The 26,385-nt window shown below is 46.0% G+C and overlaps 1 protein-coding gene across 2 annotated transcripts in view; it reads left to right on the top strand.

Annotated features, from left to right (window-relative positions):
* The window catches only part of gpsm1b (G protein signaling modulator 1b), a 306,395-nt gene that overhangs the window by 174,497 nt on the left and 105,513 nt on the right, over positions 1–26,385 (top strand). For both annotated transcript variants that reach the window (XM_085965373.1, XM_085965372.1), the window contains one exon: positions 16,078–16,204. In XM_085965373.1, the coding sequence (XP_085821499.1) occupies positions 16,078–16,204 (127 nt within the window). The remainder of the gene's footprint in view (positions 1–16,077; positions 16,205–26,385) is intronic.

Here is a 26,385-nt window from a genome sequence, read left to right as displayed (position 1 = left end):
AGAATGTAAATGAAATAATGGCCCGTATTTTCCGATCGCAGGCCGCCCGCGGGCAGAGGGCTGCGATCTGGAAAAATCTGCACCCTTACCTGAGGTGCTCCCGGGACTCGCACGCACTTCCGCTCCTGGGCCTCTCCAAACTGCCGGTGCGCAGGGCCCACGTATCCCAGAGGCGCAGGCGGTTCGCAGCGTCCCTGGGATCACGTGGGCCATGGGGAGCCAATCACAGAAGGGAATCTCCCTTCATACAGTTGACGGGAAGACCTGTCAAATATATGAATGGAGATCGCCCCCAAAAACATAGTAAAACATTAAATAAATTTTTTTTTAATCACATTTTTAAAATGACTTGAAATTACAAAAAATTGAGTATTTTAAGCAATTTTAATTTTTGGAAAAAATAAGTTTTTTATGGGGCTAAAAATAAACTTTTTAAAAAAAAAAGTATTTTTAAATGATAAATCCGTGATTTTTTTTTTTTACTTTTTTCGACACTTATCCTGGAAAATTTACCAGGCATAAGAATTGTAAGAGTTTTCTGCGGGCAGTGGGTCTCCAAAAAGCGGAACTATCCGCCCGCAGAGGCCCTTCTCCAGGGCAGCCGGAGGATCTGTCGAGAGCATTCTTGACAGATCGGAAATGCTGGTTTTCAGCGCATGCGCTGTGCATGCCTGAAACTGGCATTTCCGATGTCCCTACGGGCGGGTACACAGCACGTAGGGATCGGAATATCTGGGCCAATATATCCACGCTGTCTTGTGGCCCAAGTAGCAGTCGGTGAATGAAGCAGGATTGTGCTGAAGTGTCCATGCCAGCAGCGGTTTATCTATTCTTTTGCTCTCTGCAATTTGCCCCCTCCCCAAGGTGCTGACTCCACCCACAATCCCGCTCTGCAGGTGCTGACTGGAACTCAGGAATGTGATCTCACTCCACACACGGGGAACGAATTGTCCTTCGCGACCTCAGGACGTCCCAAAATGCTTTCCAGCCAATTAAGTATATATTTTTTGGAAATGCAGCCACTGTTGTAATGTAGGAAACGTGGCAGCCAGTTGGCGCACAGCAAGATCCCACAAACGGCAATAATGACCAGATAATCTGTTTCAGTGATGTTGATTTGAGCGATAAATATTGGCCAGGACACCGGCCCCCTGCTCTTCATTTGAAATCTTCTCTTACCTCCAGCTGGGAGGCCGCACGAGTTCTCGGTTTAACGTCTCATCCGAAAGACGGCGCCACCGACAGTGCGGCACTCCCTTGGTGCTGCACTGGGATTATCAACCGAGATTTTTTGTGATCAAGTCTCTGGAGTGGGGACTTGAACCCACTGACCTTCTGGCTCTTGAGGCGAGAGTGCTGCCCGACTGAGCCACCGGCTGATGCAAGTTTTAACATAACCGGCACCGTGGTCAGACAAGCGAAAGGGGTACGTTTGGTAGAGCCAGTCTAGGCTGATGGTTTTCGAACTGGCGTCTCTGGACGCAGGGGAATCTGCGAGGGGCTCACAAGGGGTCCGGCTGCGAGGTCATCAGATTTCTGTGTGTGTGTCAGCGATTTTCTGTGTTTGTGCTATATTTATTGAACACATATTTCTGTTGCTGCATACAAGTGAAATAAAATCACAAGCAGGTACTGACTTCAAGAGATTTTCCACAGAGCTGACTTTTTTTGGTATCGGCAGAAGGTTGTGGGTTTAAGCCTCACTGTGGACTTAATCTAGGCTGACTTCATTGAGGGAGTGCTGCACGGCAGAGAATGCTGTCTTTTGGATGAGACATTAAACCCAGGGACCTGTGTGTTATTCTTGGGTGGATGTAAATGGTCCTGTGGCTGTGTTCGGGGGAGGGGGTTCTGCCAATGTCCTGGTCGGCATTTCTTCCTCAACCAACACCACCATAAAATAGATTATCTGACTACACATGCACTTGTCCTTTGTAGGCTCTTCTCTTCTACCACCCCCCCCCCCCGTCCTTCCCCCTCCCCTCTCATCCTTTCTCCCCTGCCCATTTCTCCTTCTCCTCCTCCCCCTCTCTTTCCTCCTCCTCCCCCCTCTCTCTTCTCCTCCTCCCCCCTCTCTCTTCTCCTCCTCTCTTCTCCTCCCCCCTCTCTTCTCCTCCTCCCCCCTCTCTTCTCCTCCTCCCCCCTCTCTTCTCCTCCTCCCCTCTCTCTTCTCCTCCTCCCCCTCTCTCTTCTCCTCCTCCTCCTCTCTTCTCCTCCTCCCCTCTCTCTTCTCCTCCTCTCCCCCTCTCTTTCTCCTCCTCCCCCTCTCTCTTCTCCTCCCCCTCTCTCTTCTCCTCCTCCCCTCTCTCTTCTCCTCCTCCCCTCTCTCTTCTCCTCCTCTCCCCCTCTCTTTCTTCTCCTCCCCTCTCTTTCTTCTCCTCCCCCTCTCTCTTCTCCTCCTCCCCCTCTCTCTTCTCCTCCCCCCCTCTTTCTTCTCCTGCACATTGTACAAGTGATGCAGTTGTTCAATCTGTGAATTCACTGCACTCTTATTTATCAGATCAACTGTGCAAATTCAGATCCATTCATGATCATTATTTAGATCATAACTTTAATCGAGGTCATTGGAGATCAATTTCCAGCATCGGCCTGGACTGCCTTTGTTAATGATAAGCTCATTAATCCTTTGACCCCATCCTACCTAGCTGAGTGGAGGCAGAAGTTCGTCCGGTGTCCTTCAGCTACTGCTTGATGCCATTTGAGTGTGCTACAGCTATCCCACAGTGCAGTGTTACCAATCTCATTGCAACCCCAGCATTTTGTGTGTTGCAGCTAGGATCCCGTAGACTTAAATGTCCTGTAACAGTCTTCCACTTTTTTTGTGACGTTAAGATTCGTGTGTCAGCATAGCTCAGTTGGAAGCACTCTCACCTTGGGGGGTCAGAAGGATGTGGTTTTGAGCTCCGTGCCAAGAATTTAAGTTCATAAGCTGAGATGATGCTCCAATACAGTGTACAGGAAATGCTGCATTGGCTGAAATGTTGTCCTTCAGACGATATGTTTAAACCAAAGGGCTTTTTCAATTATATTGTTTAAACTTCCTCATAATTTAACCCTTTTAGCCCCGGTATCATTCTGGTGAATCTGCGCTGCTCCCCCTTCCAAGGCCAGTACAGGAAACTCTTTTTTATCCGGCACCAAAGGGACCGGCGTGGTGCCGGTTTATCAAAAAGTCCGGATTACAGAGAGGTATAGTAAAAGGTACGAGAGCCCCGTACGCGGCCACAGATCCAGGCTTCCCTGTTGCTTAGCAACAGGTGCAGGAACCCCGGTTACACAGCCACAGATCCAGGAACAGCCACTAATATGAAGTAAAACTTACCTGAACCTACTCCTGAATTTTGCTGGTTAAGAGATTTCCGGTTATTTAGGTGCCGGTAAATCGAGAGTTTCCTGTATATCCTTTCTGAGGTGCGGTGCCCAGAACTGAACGCAAATACAGGTTGAGCGTCTAAAATCCAGAGTTCCGGAATCGGGAATGTTCCGGAATCCGGACTCCAGGACGATTGGTGGCCGGGTCATCTGGAATCTGTAAAATGTTCCGGAATCCGGACACCCTGTTTCCGCCGCCAGCCAGGCCCAGGCATTTCCGGACTTCGGAACGTGTTTCTGATGTCCAAAGTCTGGAAACGCCCGAGCCCAGGTTGCGATGATTTTCCGGACTTCGGACATCAGGAACATGTGCCGAAGACCGGAAAAACACGAAAACCGGCTTGGCCTCGGTCCCGAGGTTGCCGGATTCGGGACGCTCAACCTGTAATCTAAATGGGGTCTAACCAGAGCTTATATAAATGTGACATAACTTCCACCCCTTTGTATTCCAGCCCCCTGATATAAAGGCCAACATTCCATTCGCCTTTTAAACTCCCTTTCCACTACTCTTGCTGATATATTCACAAGTAACTTGTAAAATAGAGCACCACAAGCTCAAAACAACTTAATTTTATGTTTAACAGGTGCCAGATTGGGAATTTTTCAGCGCCTCTGTGGGATTGAAATAAGATGACCCATTTATCTTATTCTCACTGTTAACAAAGAGTCTGTTAACAGATTATGAGTCTTAAGAAACATAGAAGATAGGAGTAGGCCATTCGGCCCCTCGAGCCCGCTCCGCCATTTAATGAGATCATGGCTGGTCATCCAAATTCAGTACCCTGTCCCTGCTTTCTCCCCATATCCCTTGATCCCTTTAGCCTTAAGAAATATATCTAACTCCTTCTTGAATATATTTAATGAATTGGCCTCAACTGCCTTCTGTGGTAGAGAATTCCACAGGTTCACCACTCTCTGGGTGAAGACATTCCTCCTCATCTCAGTCCTAAATGGCTTACCAATGTCTTGAGGTGTGACTAGTGTTTTAATGAGATTAATGGGCCATGGTCACGTTAGAACAACCAATAAATCCAATCGTGAATTCAGGAAAAACTTCTTTACCCAGAGAGTGGTGAGAATGTGGAACTCTCTACCACAGTGAGTGGTTGAGGCCAATAGCGTAGATACTTTAAGAGGAAGTTGGATAAGTACATGAGGGAGAAAGGAAGAGAAGGATATGCAGATAGGGTGAGATGAAGAGGGGGTGGGGGAAGGCTCGAGTGGACCATAAACACTGGCATAGACCAGTTGGGCTGAATGGTCTGTTTCTGTGCTGTCCTATGTAATGCATTGCATGGTTAAAGAAAACATTTGTTTGTTTATACAAAGGAGCACAAAATCAAAAACTAATGGAATTTATATGTATGTGAAGCCAAGTCCTATCCATACTTTTTTCATCAGACTTGTCGTTAAATATATGATTAATAAGTGGAATGGTTTGAGTAGGATAATGGAGGAAAAATCTCTGGAATGATTCAAGAGGCAGTTGGATACCACACCAGCCTTGAACCTCAACCTCAAGACTGGCCTAAACTCTCAACCACTGGCCTGGCTCCAGACTCCTTTATTTCTGATGCCTCGGCGCCATTTCTCTGTCTCCATCTGCCGAGTGCTGTACCTTTTTTTTATTCGTTCATGGGATGTGGGCGTCGCTGGCAAGGCCAGCATTTATTGCCCATCCCTAATTGTCCTTGAGAAGGTGGTGGTGAGCCGCCGCCTTATACAACCGGCTTGCTGGGCCATTTCAGAGGGCAGTTAAGAGCCAACCACATTGCTGTGGGTCTGGAGTCATATATAGGCCAGACCCGGTAAGGACGGCAGATTTCCTTCCCTAAAGGGCATTAGTGAACCAGATGGGTTTTTACAATGAACGGTTACCATTACTGATACTAGCTTTTTATTCCAGATTTATTTAATTAACTGAATTTAAATTCCTCAGCTGCCAGTGGTGGGATTTGAACTCGCGTCTCATGGATCATTCGTCCAGGCCTCTGGATTACTGGTCCAGTAACATAACCACTAACTAATAACCACCTGTCTCTGGCTGCTCTTGCTTACTTGCTGAGGGCTCGCTACAGAGGGCTGTGCTTGGCCAAGGATGGTGCTCGTCGCGAGAAGAAAAGTAGCTCACCTTAGAAATGGTTGTTTTAAGCCAATATCTTCTGAGCATTGTCTGATGCAACTGAGAAGAGCTACACTTTGTCAAAAATGAAGGGTGGGGCAGTGGCAGATTATTCCGAAATCAATTTATCACTGCTGAGTCTTTCGCAGGAACCTCATTGCATCCTTAATTGCCCATATCTTCCCCTCTCTATAGAGAGGGAGGAAATCGGGATCATTTGTGGTATTAATTTTCAGTCAAATTGACGTTGCTTGTCATTTTTCACACCGTTTGCAATTATGCCAGATGAAACCCTCCCAAGTGCACGGATGTTCAAAAATGAAATCTCTTTTATATAAAAAAAAAAAAAATGGGATTCTGTGGATAATGTAGTAATTGGATTTGGGGTTGTGGCAAAGCTGGTATAAGGACAAATCCTGAATCCTTTGAGGATTATGGTCACGTCTGTGTTAACAAAATAAACCTGTAATTTGTCAGGTAATATACAGTGCATTCTCCTTGAGCATTCAGCTCATTTTCCTCTCTCAATCGTACACAGGAGAAGCAACAGCCACAACTTGCACTTAAGTAGCATCTTTAACGTAATGAGATATCCCAAGGCACACCACAGAGGGGAGTCGACGCCAAGCAGAGGGGTGGGGGGAGGTGGTGAGTGAAGGTACAGCGGTGGAGGTCGGCTTTCGAAAATGGGGACAGATGTGGTAAAGTGGAGGCAATTAGGGAGTTCCAGGATGCAACGGCATGATGGCTGTCGCTGATGGCAAGGGACAAGAGATCAAAGACTGGAGCAAGAATAGTGGAGGATGTAGGGTGGGGGGGTCATAGGATGGAGGGGGTTGCAAAAGGTAGGGTAGAGCAAGGTCACGGGGAGATTAATAAACAAGGATGATGAGTTTTGAAACCAGTGAGCTGTGGTACGTAGAGTTTGGTTGGGACAGGGCTGGTAGCTGAGTGGTAATTAGTTAAAGATTCGATACTTCCGGCAGAGTTTTGGCTAAAGGAGGAATTGAAGGTGGCCAAGAGAACATTTTGGCTAACGGAAACCATGTGGGTCTGGGAGGAGAGGCCACTTTGTACATGTGCTGTCTATGTTGGGGCAAATCAGGATGGAAACATGATGAGACTCAATCATTGAGGCCTCTTGCCTTGGCTCAGTGGTAACACTCTCGTCTCCGAGGCAGAAGGTCGTGGGTTCAAGCCCCACTCCAGAGCCTTGAGCACGTAACCTGGGCTGATACGTTCGTGCAGCACTCCCTCAGTACTGCAGTATCAAGAGGTGTGCCGTCTTTCGCATGAAACATTAAACTGGGGCCCTGCCTGCGCTCTCAAGTTGATGTAGAAGATCCCATGGCACTATTTCGATGATGATCAGGGGAGACCTCCCTGTGTACTGGCCAATAATTATCGCTCAACCAACACCACCAACACAGAGCGGAACACCTCCGTTCAGTCCGTAAGGGTGACCCCGAGCTTCCGGTCGCCTGTCATTTTAATTCGCCGCCCCATTCCCACTCGGACCTCAACGTCCTCGGGCTCTTGCATTGTTCCACGGAAGCTCAGTGTAAGCTCGAGGAACAGCACCTCATCTTCCGATTAGGCACTTTACAGCCTTCCGGACTCAATATCGAGTTCAACAATTTCAGATCATAACCTCGGCCCCTATTATATTTATATATTTTTTATCCACACCTTTGGTTTGTGCCTTTTCCTTTTTTTTTCTCTCCCACAAGGCAGCTGTCTCTCACTCTGCCAGCGCATTTCACACTTCATCTAGAGCCATTGTTTGTCTCTTTACCTGTGATATTACCATCTCGTCTCACCTTGAATATCTCTTAATGTCTCTTCGCCTCTCACAGACCGTCCCTTTTGATCTTTCATCCCCTCCCCCATTTCCCAGCCCCCAAACTGGCCTTTTAATCTGTTTCATTTCCTGCTTTTTTCTCAGTTCTGACGAAGGGTTTCGACCTGAAACGTTGACTCTGTTTCTCTCTCCACGGATGTTGTCTGGCCTGCTGAGTTTTTCCAGCTTTTTCTGTTGTTATTACAGATTATCCGGTCATTATCTCATTGCTGTTTGTGGGAGCTTGCTGTGTGCAAATTGGCTGCCGCATTTCCTTACCTTACAACAGTGACTACACTTCAAAAGTACTTCATTGGGTGTAACTTACTGTGGGATGTCCTAAGATTGTTGTTAAATGCTGTATAAATGCAAGTTCTTTCTATGCAAAATGCTTTGGGATATTTGAGCGATGTGGTAAAGTGCAAGATAAATCCAAGTTCTTTCATTCTAGTTAGACCTGAATTATTTTAACTGTTGTAAAAATTGCTGGTCATTAGTCTGGAAAACATTCTGGAGAGTCCAGTCAGTAACTAGGCATCTTTTACAGGGCAATTAAAATTGATCAGTGGTATAAAGGAGTGGATGCTTGAAAGGGGTTTATAACCTATAATTCAACTGACTGATTCTGATCGTGCCATAAACCACGAGAGAAAAGCTCAAGTGGTTTAGAAACAGCAGCAGACGGCAGATACTTAATTATAGTGGGGTTTTTTTTATACTTTCTCCCCAGGATCCTTGATGTACAAATGCATAAAATAAATTATTTTCAGCTGCATTAAAATTCCGATCTCCCAGAGAGACGCTCTGCACAGCAACTCCAGATATTTAGTTCTGCTGTAGACAAGTAAAATGAATACTGATTGACCTTGGGTTACCGTCACCTACTGTGATGATGTGACGGTGAAATGCTAGATTCACTAGATGGGTGTGATCGCACTGTATTTGCAGATAATTTATTGCAGTGCGTGTAATGCAAATATTAACAGCAATTAAGGGTTTATTAAGCAGGGAGTTACAGAAATTACCGAGAATGTGTGTAACGCCCAAAGGCTAAGGGAATTATCCCCCTGCTCCCACCCCCCCACACAAAACCCAAGCACCAGATGCTTCATCAACATCCATGAGGATAACATAGAAACATAGAAGATAGGAGCAGGAGTAGGCCCTTCGAGCCTGCTCCGCCATTTAATGAGATCATGGCTGATCATCCAAATTCAGTACCCTGTCCCTGCTTTCTCCCCATATCCCTTGATCCCTTTAGCCTCAAGAAATATATCTAACTCCTTCTTGAATATATTTAATGAATTGGCCTCAACTGCCCTCTGTGGCAGAGAATTCCACAGGTTCACCACTCTCTGGGTGAAGAAATTCCTCCTCATCTCAGTCCTAAATGGCTTACCCCTTTTCCTTAGACTGTGACCCCTGGTTCTGGACTCCCCCGCCATCGGGAGCATCCTTCCTGCATCCAGTCTGTCTAGTCCTGTTAGAATTTTATAAGTTTCAATGAGATCCCCTCTCATTCTTCTAAACTCTAGCGAATATAAGCCCAATCGACCCAATCTCGCCTCATACGTCATTCCTGCCATCCCAGGTATCAGCCTGGTGAATCTTCGCTGCACTCCCTCCATGGCAAGAACATCCTTCCTCAGATAAGGTGACCAAAACTGCACACAATACTCAAGATGTGGTCTCACCAAGGCCCTGTACAACTGCAGCAAGACATCCTTGCTCCTGTACTCGAATCCTCTTGCTATGAAGACAAGTTAACGTTCTGGGTGCAGAACCTGCTTCAAAGGAAGGGTCCGAAACAGGAACGTCTTTCCCCCTGCAGACGTTGCCTCGCGTGCTGTATGCTTCCACCATTTTCTGTTTTTTGTTTTGATTTTCAGCATCTGCATCAATTTGCCATTCAGCCAGTGGCTCAGTGGGCAGCGCTCTCGCTTCTTGAGTCAGAAGGTCGTGGGTTCAAGACCCGCTCCGTGGACTTGAGCGCAAAAAATCTAGGCTGACACGCCCCCCCCCCCCCCCCCCCCCGAGGGAGCTCCGCTGCACTGTCGGAGGTGCCGTCTTTCGGATGAGACGTTAAACCGAGGCCCCCGTCTGCAATCTCTTGAGGCGAGATCCCGTGACAATATTTTGAAGAAGACTCCCGGTGTCCTGGCCAATATTTATCCCTCAACCAACGCCATTAAAATTAATATATCACATTGCTACTTGTGGGACCTCGCTGCATGTAAAAACACCTTAAGGGGGTTGGGGGGGGCGGGGGCGGGGGAAGGAGTTAAGGAGATCCAAAGCTGAGGCTTATCCCTGATGGCAAGTCTATATTTTTGAATAAATCGTGCGTAATCTCTTGGTTCTGCGATGGAGTTCAATGGGACAGCTTTACAGCTTCTTATCGGCTGATGCAAGCCAGCTGGTAAAGCCAGGTTAGCAAGCTTACATCAACGTACAAGATGTTCAGCACGGCTTTGATAAGCGTACACCCTTCTCCTGGTGTTTGCTGAAGGAGCGAGTTGATGAGCAGAATGTGCCTTGCCTGTTACATGGCTGCTGGTGACTCAGTGATATTGTGCTCACACCCACCATTATAAAGTACAGATGATTGGTTGCAGGATCTACCCCAAGTAAAACACTTTTTAACTTTCTGTTCCTCCCATGATCGTGGTCTTCTGAAAGCAGAGTCAAACAGTTAAGATACCAATCTCCAATGCTCACCTCTTTTCTCTTCATCTCCCCTCTTGCCCGCAAACATTTCCAGACATCGTATTGCTGGTGAACAAAAAAAAAACTGAACAAGGTTATTACTAAATAATGTGCGTTGGCTTTGACTGTGTTACGCAACCTCAGAGTAGCAGTGAATTGTGTAAAGTACTCGAGCCTGATGAATCCACTCCATCCTCATCGAAAGCCTCTCCACCGTCGTCCAGCTGGGTGGGACTGAACTCGCCTGGTTCCATTCTTATCTATCTAATCGTAGCCAGAGAATCACCCGCAACGGCTTCTCTTCCCGCTCCCGCATCGTTACCTGTGGTGTCCCCCAAGGATCTATCCTTGGCCCCCTCCCATTTCTCATCTACATGCTGCCCCTTGGCGACATCATCCGAAAACACAGCTTCAGTTTCCACATGTACGCTGATGACATTCAGCTTTATCTCACTACCACTTTCAACCTCTCCACGGTCTCTAAATTGTAAGACTGCTTGTCCGACATCCAGTTCTGGATGAGCAGAAATTTTCTCCAATTAAGTATTGGGAAGACCAAAGCCATTGTTTTCGGTCCCTGCCACAAACTCCGTTCCCTAGCCACTGACTCCATCCCTCTCCCTAACAGCTGTCTGAGGCTGAACCACAATGTTCTCAACCATGGTGTCATATTTTACCCTCAAATGAGCTTCCGACCACATATCCGCAGCATAAGAAAGACCACCTATTTCCACCTCCGTAACATCGCCCGTCTCTGCCCTTGCCACAGCTCATCCGCTGCTGAAACCCTCATCCATGTCTTTGTTACCTTTAGACTTGACTATTCCAACGCACTCCTGGCTGGCCTCCCACATTCTACCCTACGTAAACTTGAGGTCATCAAAAACTCGGCTGCCCATGTCCTAACTCGCACCAAGTCCTGTTCGCCCATCACCCCTGTGCTCGCTGGCCTACATTGGTTCCCGGTTAAGCAGCGCCTCGATTTCAAAATACTCATCCATGTTTTCAAATCCCTCCATGGCCTCGCTCCTCCCTATCTCTGTAATCTCCTTCAGCCCCACAACCACCCCCCCCCCACCCCACCGAGATATCTGCGCTCCTCTAATTCTGCCCTCCTGAGCATCCCTGATTATAATTGCTCAACCTTTGGTGGCTGTGCCTTCAGCTGCCTGGGCCCAAAGCTCTGGAATTCCCTCTCTAAACCTCGCTACCTCTCTTTCCTCCTTTAAGACGCTCCTTAAAACTTACCTCTTTGACCAAGCTTTTGGAATGACGTATGAGGAGAGATTGTGTCGATTGGGCTTATACTCACTGGAGTTTAGAAGATTGAGAGGGGATCTCATCGAAACCTATAAAATTCTGTCAGGTCTGGGCAGACTAGATGCAGGAAGGATGTTTCTGATGGCCGGGGAGTCCAGAACCAGGGGTCATAGTCTAAGGATAAGGGGTAAGCCATTTATGACTGAAATGAGGAATTTCTTCACCCAGAGAGTGGTGAACCTGTGGAATTCTCTGCCACAGAGGGCGGTGGAGGCCAGTTCATTAAATATATTCAAGAAAGAGTTGGATATATTTCTTAAGGCTAAAGGGATCAAGGGATATGGGGAGAAGGCAGGGACAGGGTACTGAAATTTGATGATCAGCCATGATCTCATTGAACGGCGGAGCAGGCTCGAAGGGCCGAATGGCCTACTCCTGCTCCTATCTTCTATGGTCACCTGCCCTAATTTATCCTTATGTGGCTCGGTGTCATTTTTTGTCTTAAAATACTCCTGTGCAGCGCCTTGGGACGTTTTACTACATTAAAGGCGCTATATAAATACAAGTTGTTGTTGTTGTTGAATCCACTTGAAGAATCTTGATTTTGTTGCATCTTCGTAACACATGATCTAAGCGTTTATTGTAAGAAGTCACACGACACCAGGTTATAGTCCAACAGTTTTATTTGAAATCACAAGCTTTCGGAGCGCTGCTCCTTCATCAGGTGAAGTGGAGAGATGCATAAAGACACAGCTTATATAGTCAGAGAATAATGCCAGATGATTACAGGTAATCTTTCTAACTGCCATTTATCACACCCCGGCAGAGAGATAATCACAGCGATCAAAGGTGTGAATGGTGTCCAAACAGGTTAGTCAGGAAAACATTACATCAAAGAACAATGAGGTGGGGTCACAAGGGGTCAAATGTTGCAGATGCTGGGGTCTGTATGAAAAACAAAAAAACAGACAAAAAACTTTTTTTTTTTTTGCTCTTGTAAATATTATTTTTCTTCTCCCTGAATTATTTGATTAAAAATAGACTGCATCAGTGCCTTGGTGCAATGGAATTGAACTCTGCCCTTTCACCATTGGGCCTTTTATTTGAGCTTGATGAAATTGACAGGATGGAAGCCTCTTCTCTCTGGTGCCTGTAGGGCTCCTGTTTGTATTGTGTTGGGCCATGGGTTCGAGCATAAGCACAAAAATGCCAATGAATCCAATGCACAATGTTGGAGAGCACGCAAGGTTGGCTGGTGTGGGGAGTAGAACAGTTCACACGGATATAGTAGGTGGCACAGTTCTAAGGAACCAAGACACACTGTTGTGTCAGTACTGATGGAGCTGTGCGTGATATCTGGCCCGTTCGGGAGCTAGGATTTCTTGATGCTGAGCCCGTGTGTCAAAAGCAGGGAAAATGTGCCATTTCCCAACACAACCATTCCTTCATGTGCATATAAACACCAAAAAGTCCAGCTTTTAAAAAGATAATGGTGTAACGTTTATTTTTTTAACCCCATTTTATATTTATTCCTTCCCACCACCTCCCATCTTCAGATCTTCTTGTGTCTTGCATCATTCTTTGACCAGGAGGACAGGGGAGTGAGCGCCAGCCAAGGGCTCTGCCACTATGGAGATCGGGCGGGAAAGTGGAGTTGAGGTCAATGATCAGCCGTGATCTTATTGAATGGCGGAGCAGGCTCGAGGGGCCGTAAGGCCGACTCCTGCTCTTACTACTTATGTTCCACTCTGAGAGGGTTGCCAGGGTGAGCTGCAACCCTACGGGGAATTTCATGGACTTGGTTATTTTACCTTCTTACTCTCCACATAGGGGCTTGAGAAGCCAATTCCATGGAATGTTGTATTTACTCTTGTGGATTTACCTTGGTCTTTCTACCGATTTCCATCACCCCACCATTGGTGGCCCTGCCTTCAGCTGCCAAGGCCCTAAGCTCTGGAATTCCCTCCCTAATCCTCTCCGCTTCTCTACCTTTTTCTCCTTCTTTAAGACATTTCTTAAAACCTGCCTCTCATCTGTCCTAATTACATTACAACAGTGACTACACTTCAAAAATACTTCATTGGTTGTAAAGCTCTTTGGGACGTCTGCTGGTCGTGAAAGGCGCTATATAAATGCCAATCTTTCTAATATCTCCACATGTAGCTCGTTTTCAAAGTTTGTTTGATAACTCTCTTGTGAAGCACCTTGGGATGTTTTGCGATGTTACCAAGTTGCTGTATAAATGTGAAGTGCTGTTGTTATTGAGAATCCAGAGGGAAGGTCCAAAGCTGATTCTGTAGCACGTGGCCAAGGTCGAAATGAGTAGGGAGCAAGAGAGGGTAAATCGAGAATTTGTCTTTGATTTGTAGAAGGAAGTGTGGATTCTTGAGAGGTAAGGAGTTCCAAAATGTTGGGGTCCAGGGAATTGAATGGGTTCACGGTGATGTGACTTTGCTTCAAACACAGCAAAGAAGATGACACAAAAGCAAAATACTGCGGATGCTGGAAATCTGAAATAAAAACAGAAAATGCTGGAAGTACTCAGCAGGTCAGGCAGCATCTGTGGAGAGAGAAACAGAGTTAATGTTTCAGGTCGATGACCCTTTGTCAGAACTGGAAAAAGTTGGAGACGTAACAGGTTTTTAAGCAAGTGCAGGGGGGCGGGGAGGAAAGAACCAAAGGGAAGGTCTGTGATAGGGTGGAAGGCAGGAGAGATTAAAAGACAAAAGGGATGATGGTGCGAGGCAAAAGGAGATGGTAATGGGACAAGTTCAGAAACCTAGAAACATAGAAGATAGGAGCAGGAGTAGGCCGTTCGGCCCCTCGAGCCTGCTCCGCCATTCAATGCGATCATGGCTGATCATCCAAGTTCAGTACCCTGTCCCTGCTTTCTCCCTATATCCCTTGATCCCTTTAGCCTTAAGAAATATATCCAACTCCTTCTTGAATATATTTAATGAATTGGCCTCTACTGCTTTCTGTGGTAGAGAATTCCACAGGTTCACCACTCTCTGGGTGAAGAAATTCCTCCTCATTTCTGTCCTAAATGGCTTACCCCTTATCCTTAGACTGTGACCCCTGGTTCTGGACTCCCCGACCATCGGGAACATCCTTCCTGCATCTAGTCTGTCCAGTCCTGTCAGAATTTTATAAGTTTCAATGAGATCCCCTCTCATTCTTCTAAACTCCAGCGAGTATAAGCCCAATCGACCCAATCTCTCCTCATATGTCATTCCTGCCAACACAGGTATCAGCCTGGTGAATCTTCGCTGAACTCCCTCCATGGCAAGAACATCCTTCCTCAGATAAGGCGACCAAAACTGCACACAATACTCAAGATGTGGTCTCACCAAGGCCCTGTACAACTGCAGCAAGACATCCTTGTTCCTGTACTCAAACCCTCGCGCTATGAAGGCCAACATACCATTTGCTGCCTTAACCGCCTGCTGCACCTGCATGCTTACCTTCAGCGACTGGTGCACAAGGACACCCAGGTCTCGTTGCACTTCCCCCTTCTCCCAATCTATTGCTGTTCAGATAATAATCTGCCTTCCTGTTTTTGACACCAAAGTGGATAACCTCGCATTTATCCACGTTATATTGCATCTGCCATGCTTCTGCCCAATCACCCAACCTGTCCAAATCATCCTGGAGTTTCTCGGCATCCTTCTCACAGCACACACGCTCACCCAGCTTTGTGTCGTCTGCAAATTTGGAGATATTACATCTAGTTCCAAAGAAACAAAAGATGACAAATTGAAATGGGTATATTTGGTGGTGTGGTGTTGGGGTGGGGGGAGTTGTCCAAAAAAAATAAGAAAGCACATTGAATATATATCAAATTCTCATCTGAATAAAATATGTTGTTAACAGTGGAGACTTGTGCTAACTGGTGTTCTTTCACACTTTTCTATCAACCCCTGAATGAGGAGTGTGTACTCTTTTTAGTTGGGTGATTAAACGAATAAACTGTAACTTAATAAAACATTAAATAAACCTTAACAAATTAAATTAAAATTTGATTGGCCGGGGTGATGATGCACTCCAGTCCCCGCGGCGCCCACCGGTCGCGGAAGGTCTCGAGCGTGCCGGCGGACACCGCCTGCTCCATCTCCAGAGGCATGCGGAGTGTGTAAATGCAATCCAGTTCAAACCCCTCTGTTTAATGCAGCTGTTCAGTAGGGTATGGGTTAATTTGTAAAAAAAACCCAAAACAAATAAACCCAATTTAGCATTCAGGTCTCCCAAGTAATGTTCAAAAACATACAACTTCCCGAAAGCGGAACTCGGTGCCAATAACTCGGTACCTTTTAAAACACAGCGATTGAAAGATTTGCACAAGCCTTTCAGTGTAGCATTGTACTCGGTGCAATATCAGCTTGAATATAGGTGGTACGGGGCAAGCGAGCAGCTCTCATTCGCGGCAGTCCTTTTCGCTTCGGTCTGGGGCGTAATGTGTGTATAAAATGTGCACAAACTGAAGACTTCATCTGCGATGCAGCAATCCGAATCGAGGGTCCGTTGAACAATAATAAACAGGAGGTGGTCTGGAATGCGACAGAGAGAACTCAATGAAACATCTCCGTGCAGTGCAGCTTCTGAATTTGGTCTGTGCTGTTGCATCACTTGCACCGGAGCAGCCGGTTGGATCTCCCAAATTTCTTGCTTTTTTTTCTTTTCTCACCTTCCTCCCCTCCAAACCACACAGCGGGGTAACCTTGTCAAGTAATCTCTCGTGTTGTGCCTAGTTCTCAGCCTTGGCGATGTCTTCTTGCAGATCGGCGATCGAAATGGTGAACTCACAGCCCATTGGAATGTGTCAAGACTGCAGTCCGTGCTCGGCATAAGCTCAGCTCAGCAGGTCAGACGGTCTTCTCCTTACCACACCGATTATGAAGCCCAAGGTAGGCATTGCTACTTTTTAAAGCAATCAAAATGTCACTGATGAACTTTATTTTATTACAAAAGATGTAATCGCCAGAAAAAGCAGAGCAGGACATAGTGGGTGACGGTAGCACTCGATGTATAACTTAACCGAGTACAAGACTTGCAGTGATTTGCCGTTAAGATCTCTTTGGTTTTTGAAATCTGTTTGAACGGCTGAGTTGTGCCCTGTTGACGCAAGGTGTTGGTTTTGTGGGTGTGACCCGCAGTTTTGTGTGTTTCCATGTCTTATCCAGCTCCAGCATTAAGGTATTTTCTTCCAAGAACTTTGTCAAGTAAAGGTCACTAAATATGTAAAATGAAGGTGGAAAACCCAAAACGAGCCAGCTTGATGACCTAGAAACAGTCTCTCTCTAATTAAATGTGAGTTGTATTTGCTTCACAACTAAATGTGAACTAATTTCTCCGTTTTTTTTTTGAGGCCCACAGCTTTGATTCTAAGACGCTTCTCGAAATAATTCCAACTTTTAAAAAAAGTCTCCAACTCCCCTCAGATGCCAGAGTGTGCTGTAGTGACGCTAGTCTTTTTGTGTTTAGCTTTCAGAGGAGTGAGTCCACTGGGCAATGCTCTGAGCAGCAATGTCTGGTCCAACATACGGGAGGTCAGGTTATTAAACAAAAATAACTCCAGATTTAAATAAGTGCCATTTGTATGAAATTTAAAGGCTCTTTTTTTTGGACACGTAATCTTGAATCAAGCCTGGTATCTTGTCTTCCCTCCTACCCTGGCTACAGATATAAGGGCTTGTTTGTATAGCATAGATGCATTTAAGGGCAAGCTAGATATGTACATGAGGGAGAAAGGACTAGAAAGACATGCTGAAATATAAACGGAAAATGCTGGAAATACTCAGCAGGCCAGGCAGCATCTGTGGAGCCAGAAACAGAGTTAAAGTTTCAGGTCGATTACCTTTTCATCAGAAGGATATGCTGATAGGGTGAGAGGGGGCTCGTGTGGAGCATAGAGGGGGGTCGTGTGGAGCATAAACACCGACGTGGACCATTTGGGCTGAATGGCCGGTTTGCGTGCTGTAAATTCTATGTAAACACTGACGTAAGAAAACTACTAGGCACTTGGTCTAAGCATTAAACAAAGCTTTAATCAACTGTTTTACAACATGGAGGTCTGGTTGTGTCCTTCACTAGTTCCTGTTAAGAGTGTCCTGCGCAAGCTGGGCCCATGCCCGAGTATTTATACTCTCCCTGGACAGCGCCACCTGCAGGCCGCTCAGTATTATTTCATAAGTCTTTCTTTCATGAATGACTGATTCATGTCAAACACTTTGATCTACGGTTGCGATCCCACTATCCCCAGTGTGCCTCAGCTTTGGCTGGTGCCTTCCTGGAGTGAGGGAGAACCCTGGTCGTGTCTGTGTAATTCTTTTGGCTGGTGTTACTGATGCTAGGATTGCTTTCTGTACGCACGCTGTATATTTTATTACCCCAGCAAACGTTTCAACCCACACTGAGCGTGCTGCAGTTTAATATCCCACCATAGACATTCTGCTGTATTAACGTGTGGCTGCAGACTCCGAAACTCCGAGAGACTTTTATAGTTAGCGTGAAGTAGAGGAAGCCAGTTTTTGGCAATCATGCTTGGTGACCAGGTGGAGGAAATGAGAGTAGTCCAGCTGTGGCTCAGTGGGCAGCACTCTCTCCTGAGTCAGAAGGTTGTGGGTTCAAGTCCCACTCCAGGGGAGTGCGGCACTGTCGGAGGTGCCATCTTTCGAATGAGACGTTAAACCGAGGCCCCGTCTGCACTCTCAGGTGGACGTAAAAAATCCCGTGGTGTCCCGGGGCCAATATTTATCCCTCAACCAACATCACTTAAAAACAGATTATCTGGGCATTTTCACATTGCTGTTTGTGGGAGCTTGCTGTGCGCAAATTGGCTGCCGCGTTTCCTACATTACAACAGTGACTACACTTCAAAATGTACTTCATTGGCTGTGAAGCGCTTTGGGACGTCCTGAGGTCGTGAAAGGAGCTATAAAAATGCAAGTTTTTAAAAAAAATGAGGGATGTGTTCAATTTTCATGTCACTGTTAATGGGTTGGTTTGTCTGGAATGGTCTCTGGATTCTTCAGTGACCAGCTTTACAAACACTCCAGATTTGTCAGGCTCAGTCACAAAAGAAAGTTGTCAAGTTTCCAAACGCCAGTTGGTAACTCAATTGGAAGCTCGTGTTGTCCAAGTAAGGATTGTTTAGGGGTAAACCGTTGGATACTTCAGTGTGTGTGTGTGTGTGTGTGTGTGTGTGGGGGTGTGTGGGGGTGTGTGTGTGTGGGTGGGGGTGTGTGTGTGTGACATGTTTTTAAAAACATGCAGCTGAATAGAGAGAGAGAGACTGGGGCAGGCATTGAAGAACAATAATACGATAGCAAAATACTGCGGATGCTGGAAATCCGAAATAACAACAGAAAATGCTGGAAAAACACAGCAGACCAGGCAGCCTCCGAGGAGAGAGAAACAGAGTTAACGTTTCAGGTCGAAGACCCTTCGTCAGACCTGGGGGAAAAAAAGCAGGAAAAGGGATAGATTTTAAAGCAAGTGGAGGCTGGGAAAAGGGGGAGGGGATGAAAGAACGAAAGGGAAGGTCAGAGATAGGATAGAAATGTCTCTCAATGTCTCTTAATCTTTCCTGCTTTCTATCCTATCTCTGACCTTCCCTTTTGTTCTTGCGTCCCCTCCCCCTTTTCCCAGCCCCCACTTGCTTTAAAATCTATTCCCTCTTCCTGCTATTTTTCCAGTTCTGACGAAGGGTCTTCGACCTGAAACGTTGACTCTGTTTCTCTCTCCACGGATGCTGCCCTGACCTGCTGAGTTTTCCCAGTGTTTTCTGTTATTATTGAAGAACAATGCTCACCAAATGAGGTTACACAATGATAGAACTCTGCTCTCTGCTGTACTGCTGGGCACAGTCTAGGAGAATGTTGCTAGTTGCCCTGTCCGGTTCTTGTATGAGGTAAGTTTGGTTGAAGAGGATATTGACGGCAGTGTCTTCTGCTTGGATTGTTTCATTGATTCTAGTGTATCATCAAGGTTTTCAGAATGGTCTATATTTTCATGCTAAGATTTGATGTGGACTTTTATTGACGAGATTTGGAGGTAACTGATCCTGTGAAGATCTTCCTGTGGGATAGCGTGTTTTGAGAATCATGCTCCTCACTTGCGAGACAGATGAGAAAATGGCTTGGAGAAGGGGAGGGTCCCTTCCTGTCACACAGTGTTGCTGTCAACATCAACAAAGAAGGAACATCAAAGGTGTCCTTGGGGAAGTCCACAGGTTCAACCATCCAACTGAGAAGGATAACGTGGGTAGGAGGAGAGTTTGAACTGCCGAGTCTCCAAAATCCCCTCCCACTGAGGCTACGGGCCGAAGGCGAGGATACTGTTACGCTAACACTTGCAGAACTCTCGTCGTGTCATTACTCGCAATAAGTCGGATGATGCTGCGAAGCTGGAGCTTCTGTTGAAGTAAGCAGCGGTTGAAATCGATCAGAATTTTATTGCAGGGTGCTTGCAAATTGCAGGCTCCAGGTCAGTGACTAGTTTTCTTTTTGTTCAAAGATTGCTTATTTCCGTAACAAAATAAGACGTCTGGTGTGTGATGAATGTACGCCAGATGCTAAGACTTAAATATTTTGCAGTAAATCTCCCATGGCCCTGCTCACGGTAAGTCAAAGGATGCGCTGTTTTATGACACCAGGACTGTTATGCCATGTGGAACTCAATGTATTATTCTTCTGTTAACGTGATGGTATATGTCCCTTTTAAGGCTGTTAAATCTAACTGATAAACACCAGGTAAGTTCATACACAAGCCAGTTACAAGGGACACCTTTGCTGCTCCGGTATTTTCCGTCGCTGGACACTTTGTCTGTACATTTCAAATGATTCCCTTTGCTTCCTGATGCGTTTTATGCCGATCGCTTCTCATTGTCTCTCAAGTCCTTCTGTAATGGAAAGCAATTTTTTGCACTGAGTGAAAGCATGATTGCCCAGGAGACGATTGGAAATTTTTGGCATGGAGCATTAAGTTTATTATTAACGCTCTGTGGCAGTGAATCGTTATTTATCTCCTTGGGAATTTTTTTTTCAGCATACAACATTAACCTGTTAAACCGTAGCAGCCGTGGCTCAGTGGGCAGCGCCCTCGCCTCCGAGTCAGAAGGTTGTGGGTTCAAGTCCCACTCTAGAGACTTCAGCACAAAAATCCAGGCTGACACTCCCAGTGTAGTGCTGAGGGAGTGCTGCACTATCTGAGGTGCCGTCTTTCAGATGAGATGTTAAACACAGCCTGGTCTGCTCTCTCAGGTGGATGTAAAATATCCCATGGCACTATTTTGAAGAAGAGCAGGGGAGTTATCCCTGGTGTCCTGGGCCAATATTTATCCCTAAACCAACATCACTGAAAAAACATTATCTGGTCATTATCACATTGCTGTTTGTGGGAGCTTGCTGTGTGCAAGTTAGCTGCCGCGTTTCCTACATTACAACAGTGACTACACTTCAAAAAGTACTTCATTGGCTGTAAAGTGCTTTGGGCCGTCCTGAGGTCGTGAAAGGGGCTATAGAAATGTAAGTCTTTTTAATAATGCTGCTGGTTGCAGGCAATAGCTGTTTGGCTTTCTGAAGGTGGTACAAACCTGCAGCCTGTTACTTTGGATGAAAGCATTCAGATGTTGTTGAGTGACCATTAGCCACACGTTATTACCAGCTGTCCTCCTTCAACTTGTATTAAACATTGGGAAGACCGCAGCCATTGTCTTCGGCCCCCACCACAAACTCCGTTTCCTAGGCACCGATTCCATCCCCCTCCCTGGCCACCCTTTTAGGCTGGGCCAGACCGTTCGCAATCTCACCGTCCTGTTTGACCCTGAGCTGTGCTTCCGACCCCACATTCTCTCCATCACCGAGACTGCCTACTTCCACCTCCGTAATATCGCCCGCCTCTGACCCTGCCTCAGCCCATCCGCTGCTGAAACCCTCATCCTCATCCCTCATAGAATGGTTACAGCACAGAAGGAGGCCCGTCGAGCCTGTGCCAGCTCTCTGCAAGAGCACTTCAGCCAATCCCACTCCCCCGCCCTTTCCCTGTAGCCTTGCAAAATAGAATCATAGAATGGTTACAGCACTGAAGGAGGCCATTCGGCCCGTTGAGCCCGTGCCGGCTCTCTGCAAGAGCACTTCAGCCAATCCCACTCCCCCGCCCTTTCCCCGTAGCCCTGCAAAATAGAATCATAGAATAGTTACAGCACAGAAGGAGGCCATTCATCCAGACTTGACTATTCTAATGTTCTCCTGGCCAGCCTCTCCCCTTCCACTTTCCGTAAACTTCAGCTCATCCAAAACTCTTCTGCCTGTATCCTAACTCGCACCAAGTTTGTTCACACATCATCCCTGTGCTCGCTGACCGCCATTGGCTCCCGGTCCACCAGCACCTTGATTTTAAAATTGTCCTCCTCATGTTCAAATCTCTCCATGGCCTTGCCTCTCCCTATCTCTGTAACCCCCTCCAGCCCTACAACTCTCTGAGATTGCTACGCTGCTCCAATTCTGGCCACTTGCGCATCCCCAATTTACTTCGCCCCACCATTGGTGGTCGTGCCTTCAGCTGTCCAAGCCCCAAGCTCTGGAATACCCTCTCCAAACCTCTTCGCCTCTCCACCTTCAAGACACTCTTTAAAACCTACCTCTTCAGCCAAGAGTTTGGTCACCGGTCCTCGTATCTCCCTCTTTGGCTCAATGTCAGTTTTTGTCTCATTCCGCTCCTGTGAAGCGCCCTGGGACATTTCACTATATGAAAGGCTCTATACAACTGCAAGTTGTCATTGTTGTAGTTCATTACCTTGAGATTGGCTGCACGGGTTGGTAGATCACAAAGTGAGCAAAGAGTGTTTTAATAGTTTTACAGAAAGCAGAAAGGCAAAGCTGGAGAATTGTCTTGAACTGTCGGACACTTGGTTGTCATAGGGTAGATCGCCCAAGCTTTTGTCTTTGTGCGCTACGTAAATGGAAACCATGGAGCCTCGGGCGCCACATACAGAGCTTCAATCCACGGGATTCCCGGCAATGTGCAGAATGTTGACGTGCTAGTAATAAGAAATCAAAACTGTTTCCAATGGCTGAAGAGTCGCTAACCAGAGGGCAAAAGTTTTAAGATGATTGGCAAAAGAACCAGAGACGACACGAGGGGAAACCTTTTTACGCAACGAGTGTTTAGGATTTGGAATGCGCTGCCTGATAGGGCGGTGGATACAGATTCAATAGTAGCCTTCAAAAGGGAATTGGATAAAAACTTGAAGGAGAACAAAATGGCAGGGATATGGGGAAGGAGCGGGGGAGTGGACTGACTGGATTGCTCTTCGAAAGAGCCGGCACAGACTCGATGGGTCAAATGGCCTCTTTCTGTGCTGTCCTATTCTATGATTAGGATGTATTTACCTTTGAGGCAACGGCATTATAAATGGCTTCCCCTCCCCCCCCCAAAATCCAGGTCCGCAAAATTCAAACTGGACAAATTTGCAGACATATTAGTGCAACTGGGGCTGTGTTGCCTGGGCTTCAAGGGTCACATTACCAGGGCTCAGGAGCCGGAGGTTGGACACCACTGTCCCAATGTATGTCTTAACTATTCTGTCACTTATTGGAAAAGGAGCTGTCGCTGCATTTTGAGATTTCTTGTGATGTATTTTCGTACCTAAATGGTTGAGATCCAAAAGACATTGATCTGTGTTGTGAAGTAGGATGCTTGATAGCATTCTTTAATGATTAATTGTTTTCTTTTGAGTATTTTGAAATAAATGCAACGTTTGTCCAGTTGAGCAATCTAATGCTGCCGTGACAAAATTGAAAGTTGCTAATTCAATTCATTTTGCATCAAGTATCGCTTTACGCAGAGATTGTAATACTCTTTGCATAATGCGTTTACCTAACGCAGGAATGCTGCGGGGGTTTAATGCTGCACACAGTTTAGTAAATTCCCATAAACAGGATCATTGTCGAGAGGGACATGTGCCAAGATTCAGCTTTGAGTTTGATAAGTGAGCTCGTCAATAGCATCTTTAGCAGTAGTAATAACCCATATCAGAGCCACACAGGCTTTATTGTTCTGCACTGTTTCTATGTGAAAACGCAAGGCTTGGGCCACTGAGAGTTACTTGATCATTCTGCATCCTGCCTCTACTGTAGGAGTATCGCAGGTTTCATAAGTTCTGGGGAACCACTTTCTGAGCATACAGTTGAAAATATCATCATGACATTTTAGATAGGTAGCACTAGGCGTTGTCCCTTACCCATGCATTGTATAAAACCACTGGACTAAAACTGCAACAACTTACACTTATATAAAGCCTTTAATGTAGTCCAACACCCCAAGGTGCTTCATAGGAGCGTTCTCAGACAAAGTTAGATACTGAGCCTCATAAGGAGATTTAGGGGTCGGCCATTTAGGACTGAGATGAGGAGAAAGCTTAGTCGTTGTATATTCAAGTCGGCGATCGATAGACTTTTGGATATTAAGCGAATCCAGAGATATAAGGATAGTGCGGGAAAGTGGAGTTGAGGTTGAAGATCAGCCATGCTCTTAGTGAATGGCGGAGCAGGCTCGACGGTCTGAATGGTCGGCTCCTACTCCTGTTTCTTATGTTCTTATTAGGACAGGCGACCCAAAAGCTTGGTCAAAGACGTAGGTTTTAAGGAGCGTCTTAAAGAAGGAGATAGACGTAGAGAGGTTTAGGGAGGGAATTCCAAGCTTCGGGCATAGGCATCTGAAGGCATGGCTGCCAGTGGTGGGGCGAAAGAAGTTGGGGATGTACAAGAGGCCAGAATTGGAGGAATGCTGGAGGAGGTTATTGAGATAGGGAGAGGGCGAGGCAGTGGAGGATTTGAACACAAGGATGAGAATTTAAAATTTGAGGTGTTGCTGGACCAGAAGCCAATGTAGGTTAGCAAGCACGGGGTGATGGGTGAACAGGACTTGGTGCGAGTTAGGAGGACATGTGCTGCAGTGTTTGGGATGAGCTCAAGTTTACGGAGGGTGCAGAATGGGAGGCCAGCCAGAAGACAGTTGGAATACTTGAGTCTGGAGTCATTTTCCAAGCTTGGCTTTTCTCCAGCGAAACGTTCTTCGCTGGTCCTCGCAGAACCTCGAGTTACCGTGCCTCTTAAAACCGAGTCGTTTAGGAACTCTCGGCAGATATTTGTTTCCTGCGGCATTTAGAAAATCCAAACTCTCTCAATTGGAGGCAGCCAAGGTGGGACTAAATGTCACTCACAGATCAAGCAGGCTGTTCAAAGTGCGAATGAAGCACAACGCAGTTATACTGCACGTACCTCTGAGAATCCTCACTGGAACTGTAGTTGACTACCCCTTCAGCGAAAGTATATAATTGTTGAAGAGGGCAAAGCCAGAAAGGTTATTTGCTGAACTGTTTGTCTTTCTCAACTGAAGAAAGGCTGAAGCTCAGAAAGGGTAAATTAACTCTTGTGGAATGTTTCCGGATCTTTTATACAGTTCTCAGTATTTTCCCGATGTCTTGGCTAGTTTTTTAAGCGAGCATTAATTGAATAGTTATTTTAGCCTGTACCGAGTTGGCCCCAAGTGTGATAACGTCGGTCTTTCGAGAGACAGCAGATGTAGTGAGAATACAACCCGTGAATTGAAAAAAGTGCTAAATAGGCTAATTGTTATCCCTGGGCTACACAATCTCGAGATGTACGCGTCCAGTTCTCAAGGGGCCCGGCCCATTTTGTAGGGGGTCTGGTGCAACCCACGGCAGAAACTGCCAGTACTGTAAAGGAGGGCATTTTTACTTACAGGGACATTTGAAGCTTCCTTACTAGTTAATATGTCTCATATGATCGAGTAAATACCCGTGTCAAAACAACTGCACTGTTTTTCAATCTACATCAATCCAGTAAAATTAAGAAAAATGCATTTCTTATATATTTATTTATTTATTGGAAGAATTCTGGAAAATATCTTTTAAATTGGCTCCCATGCACCCTCCCACTGCAGCCAGTGAATTTTTAAGTGTTAAGCGGCACCGATCCTGTAAGTTTGGGATTCAATAAATATTGCCTTGTAATTACACAAACTAGGGTTGTATTCCCCAGAATTTAGAAGGTTAAGGGGTGATCTGATCGAAGTTTTCAAGATATTAAGGGGAACAGATAGGGTAGATAGAGAGAAACTATTTCCGCTGGTTGGGGAGTCTAGGACTAGGGGGCAGAGTCTAAAAATTAGAGCCAGACCTGTCAGGAGTGAAATTAGGAAACACTTCTACACACAAAGGGTGGTAGAAGTTTGGAACTCTCTTCCGCAAACGGCAATTGATGCTAAATCAATTGTTAATTTTAAACCTGAGATTGATAGCTTTTTGTTAACCAAAGGTATTAAGGGATATGGGCCAAAGGCGGGTATATGGAGTTAGGTCGCAGATCAGCCATGATCTCATTGAATGGCGGAACAGGCTCGAAGGGGCTGAATGGCCTCCTCCTGCTCCTATGGCACAAAATAGACGGTTTTGTTCAGAGATACCACAGTGATGGCTGGTGTTAGAAAAGAAAGTATCACACGGGCGCAACAAGATGTGATCTCCTGCACTGTTGGGGTTAGACCAAGCTGTTACAGGGTTTGTTTTTTTTCTTTGCCTCTTAATGTGCTGTTTCTGACCTCTGACCTGGGCGTGCTTCACATTCACTTGCTGGTCTAATTTTTTCAGTATTGATGACCCTCGCCTCAAAAGATCACAAAATCAACCTAGGAAAGAAAAATAAAAGGTGTGTCCCTCCACTCTGTTATTCTCAAACAAATCACCTGCTTTTTGATTTCCTGGCAGGGACATAATTTGGCAGCTCACTGATAAAAAAAAATTACCTGAATTCGCTAGAGTTTAGAAGAATGAGAGGGGATCTCATTGAAACTTATAAAATTCTAACAGGACTAGACAGACTAGATGCAGGAAGGATGTTCCCGATGGCCGGGACTGAGAGGAGGAGGAATTTCTTCACCCAGAGAGTGGTGAACCTGTGGAATTCTCTGCCACACAGGGCAGTTGAGGCCAATTCATTAAATATATTCAAGAAAGAGTTGGATATATTTCTTGAGGCTAAAGGGATCAAGGGATATGGGGAGA

This window comes from Somniosus microcephalus, chromosome 23 (assembly GCF_052327205.1).
Source record: "Somniosus microcephalus isolate GS21.2 chromosome 23, FLI_Smic_1.0, whole genome shotgun sequence".
Lineage (NCBI taxonomy): Eukaryota > Metazoa > Chordata > Chondrichthyes > Squaliformes > Somniosidae > Somniosus > Somniosus microcephalus.
The sequence above is the reverse complement of the archived record's forward strand: the minus strand, read 5'-3'. Positions and strand labels throughout refer to the sequence as shown.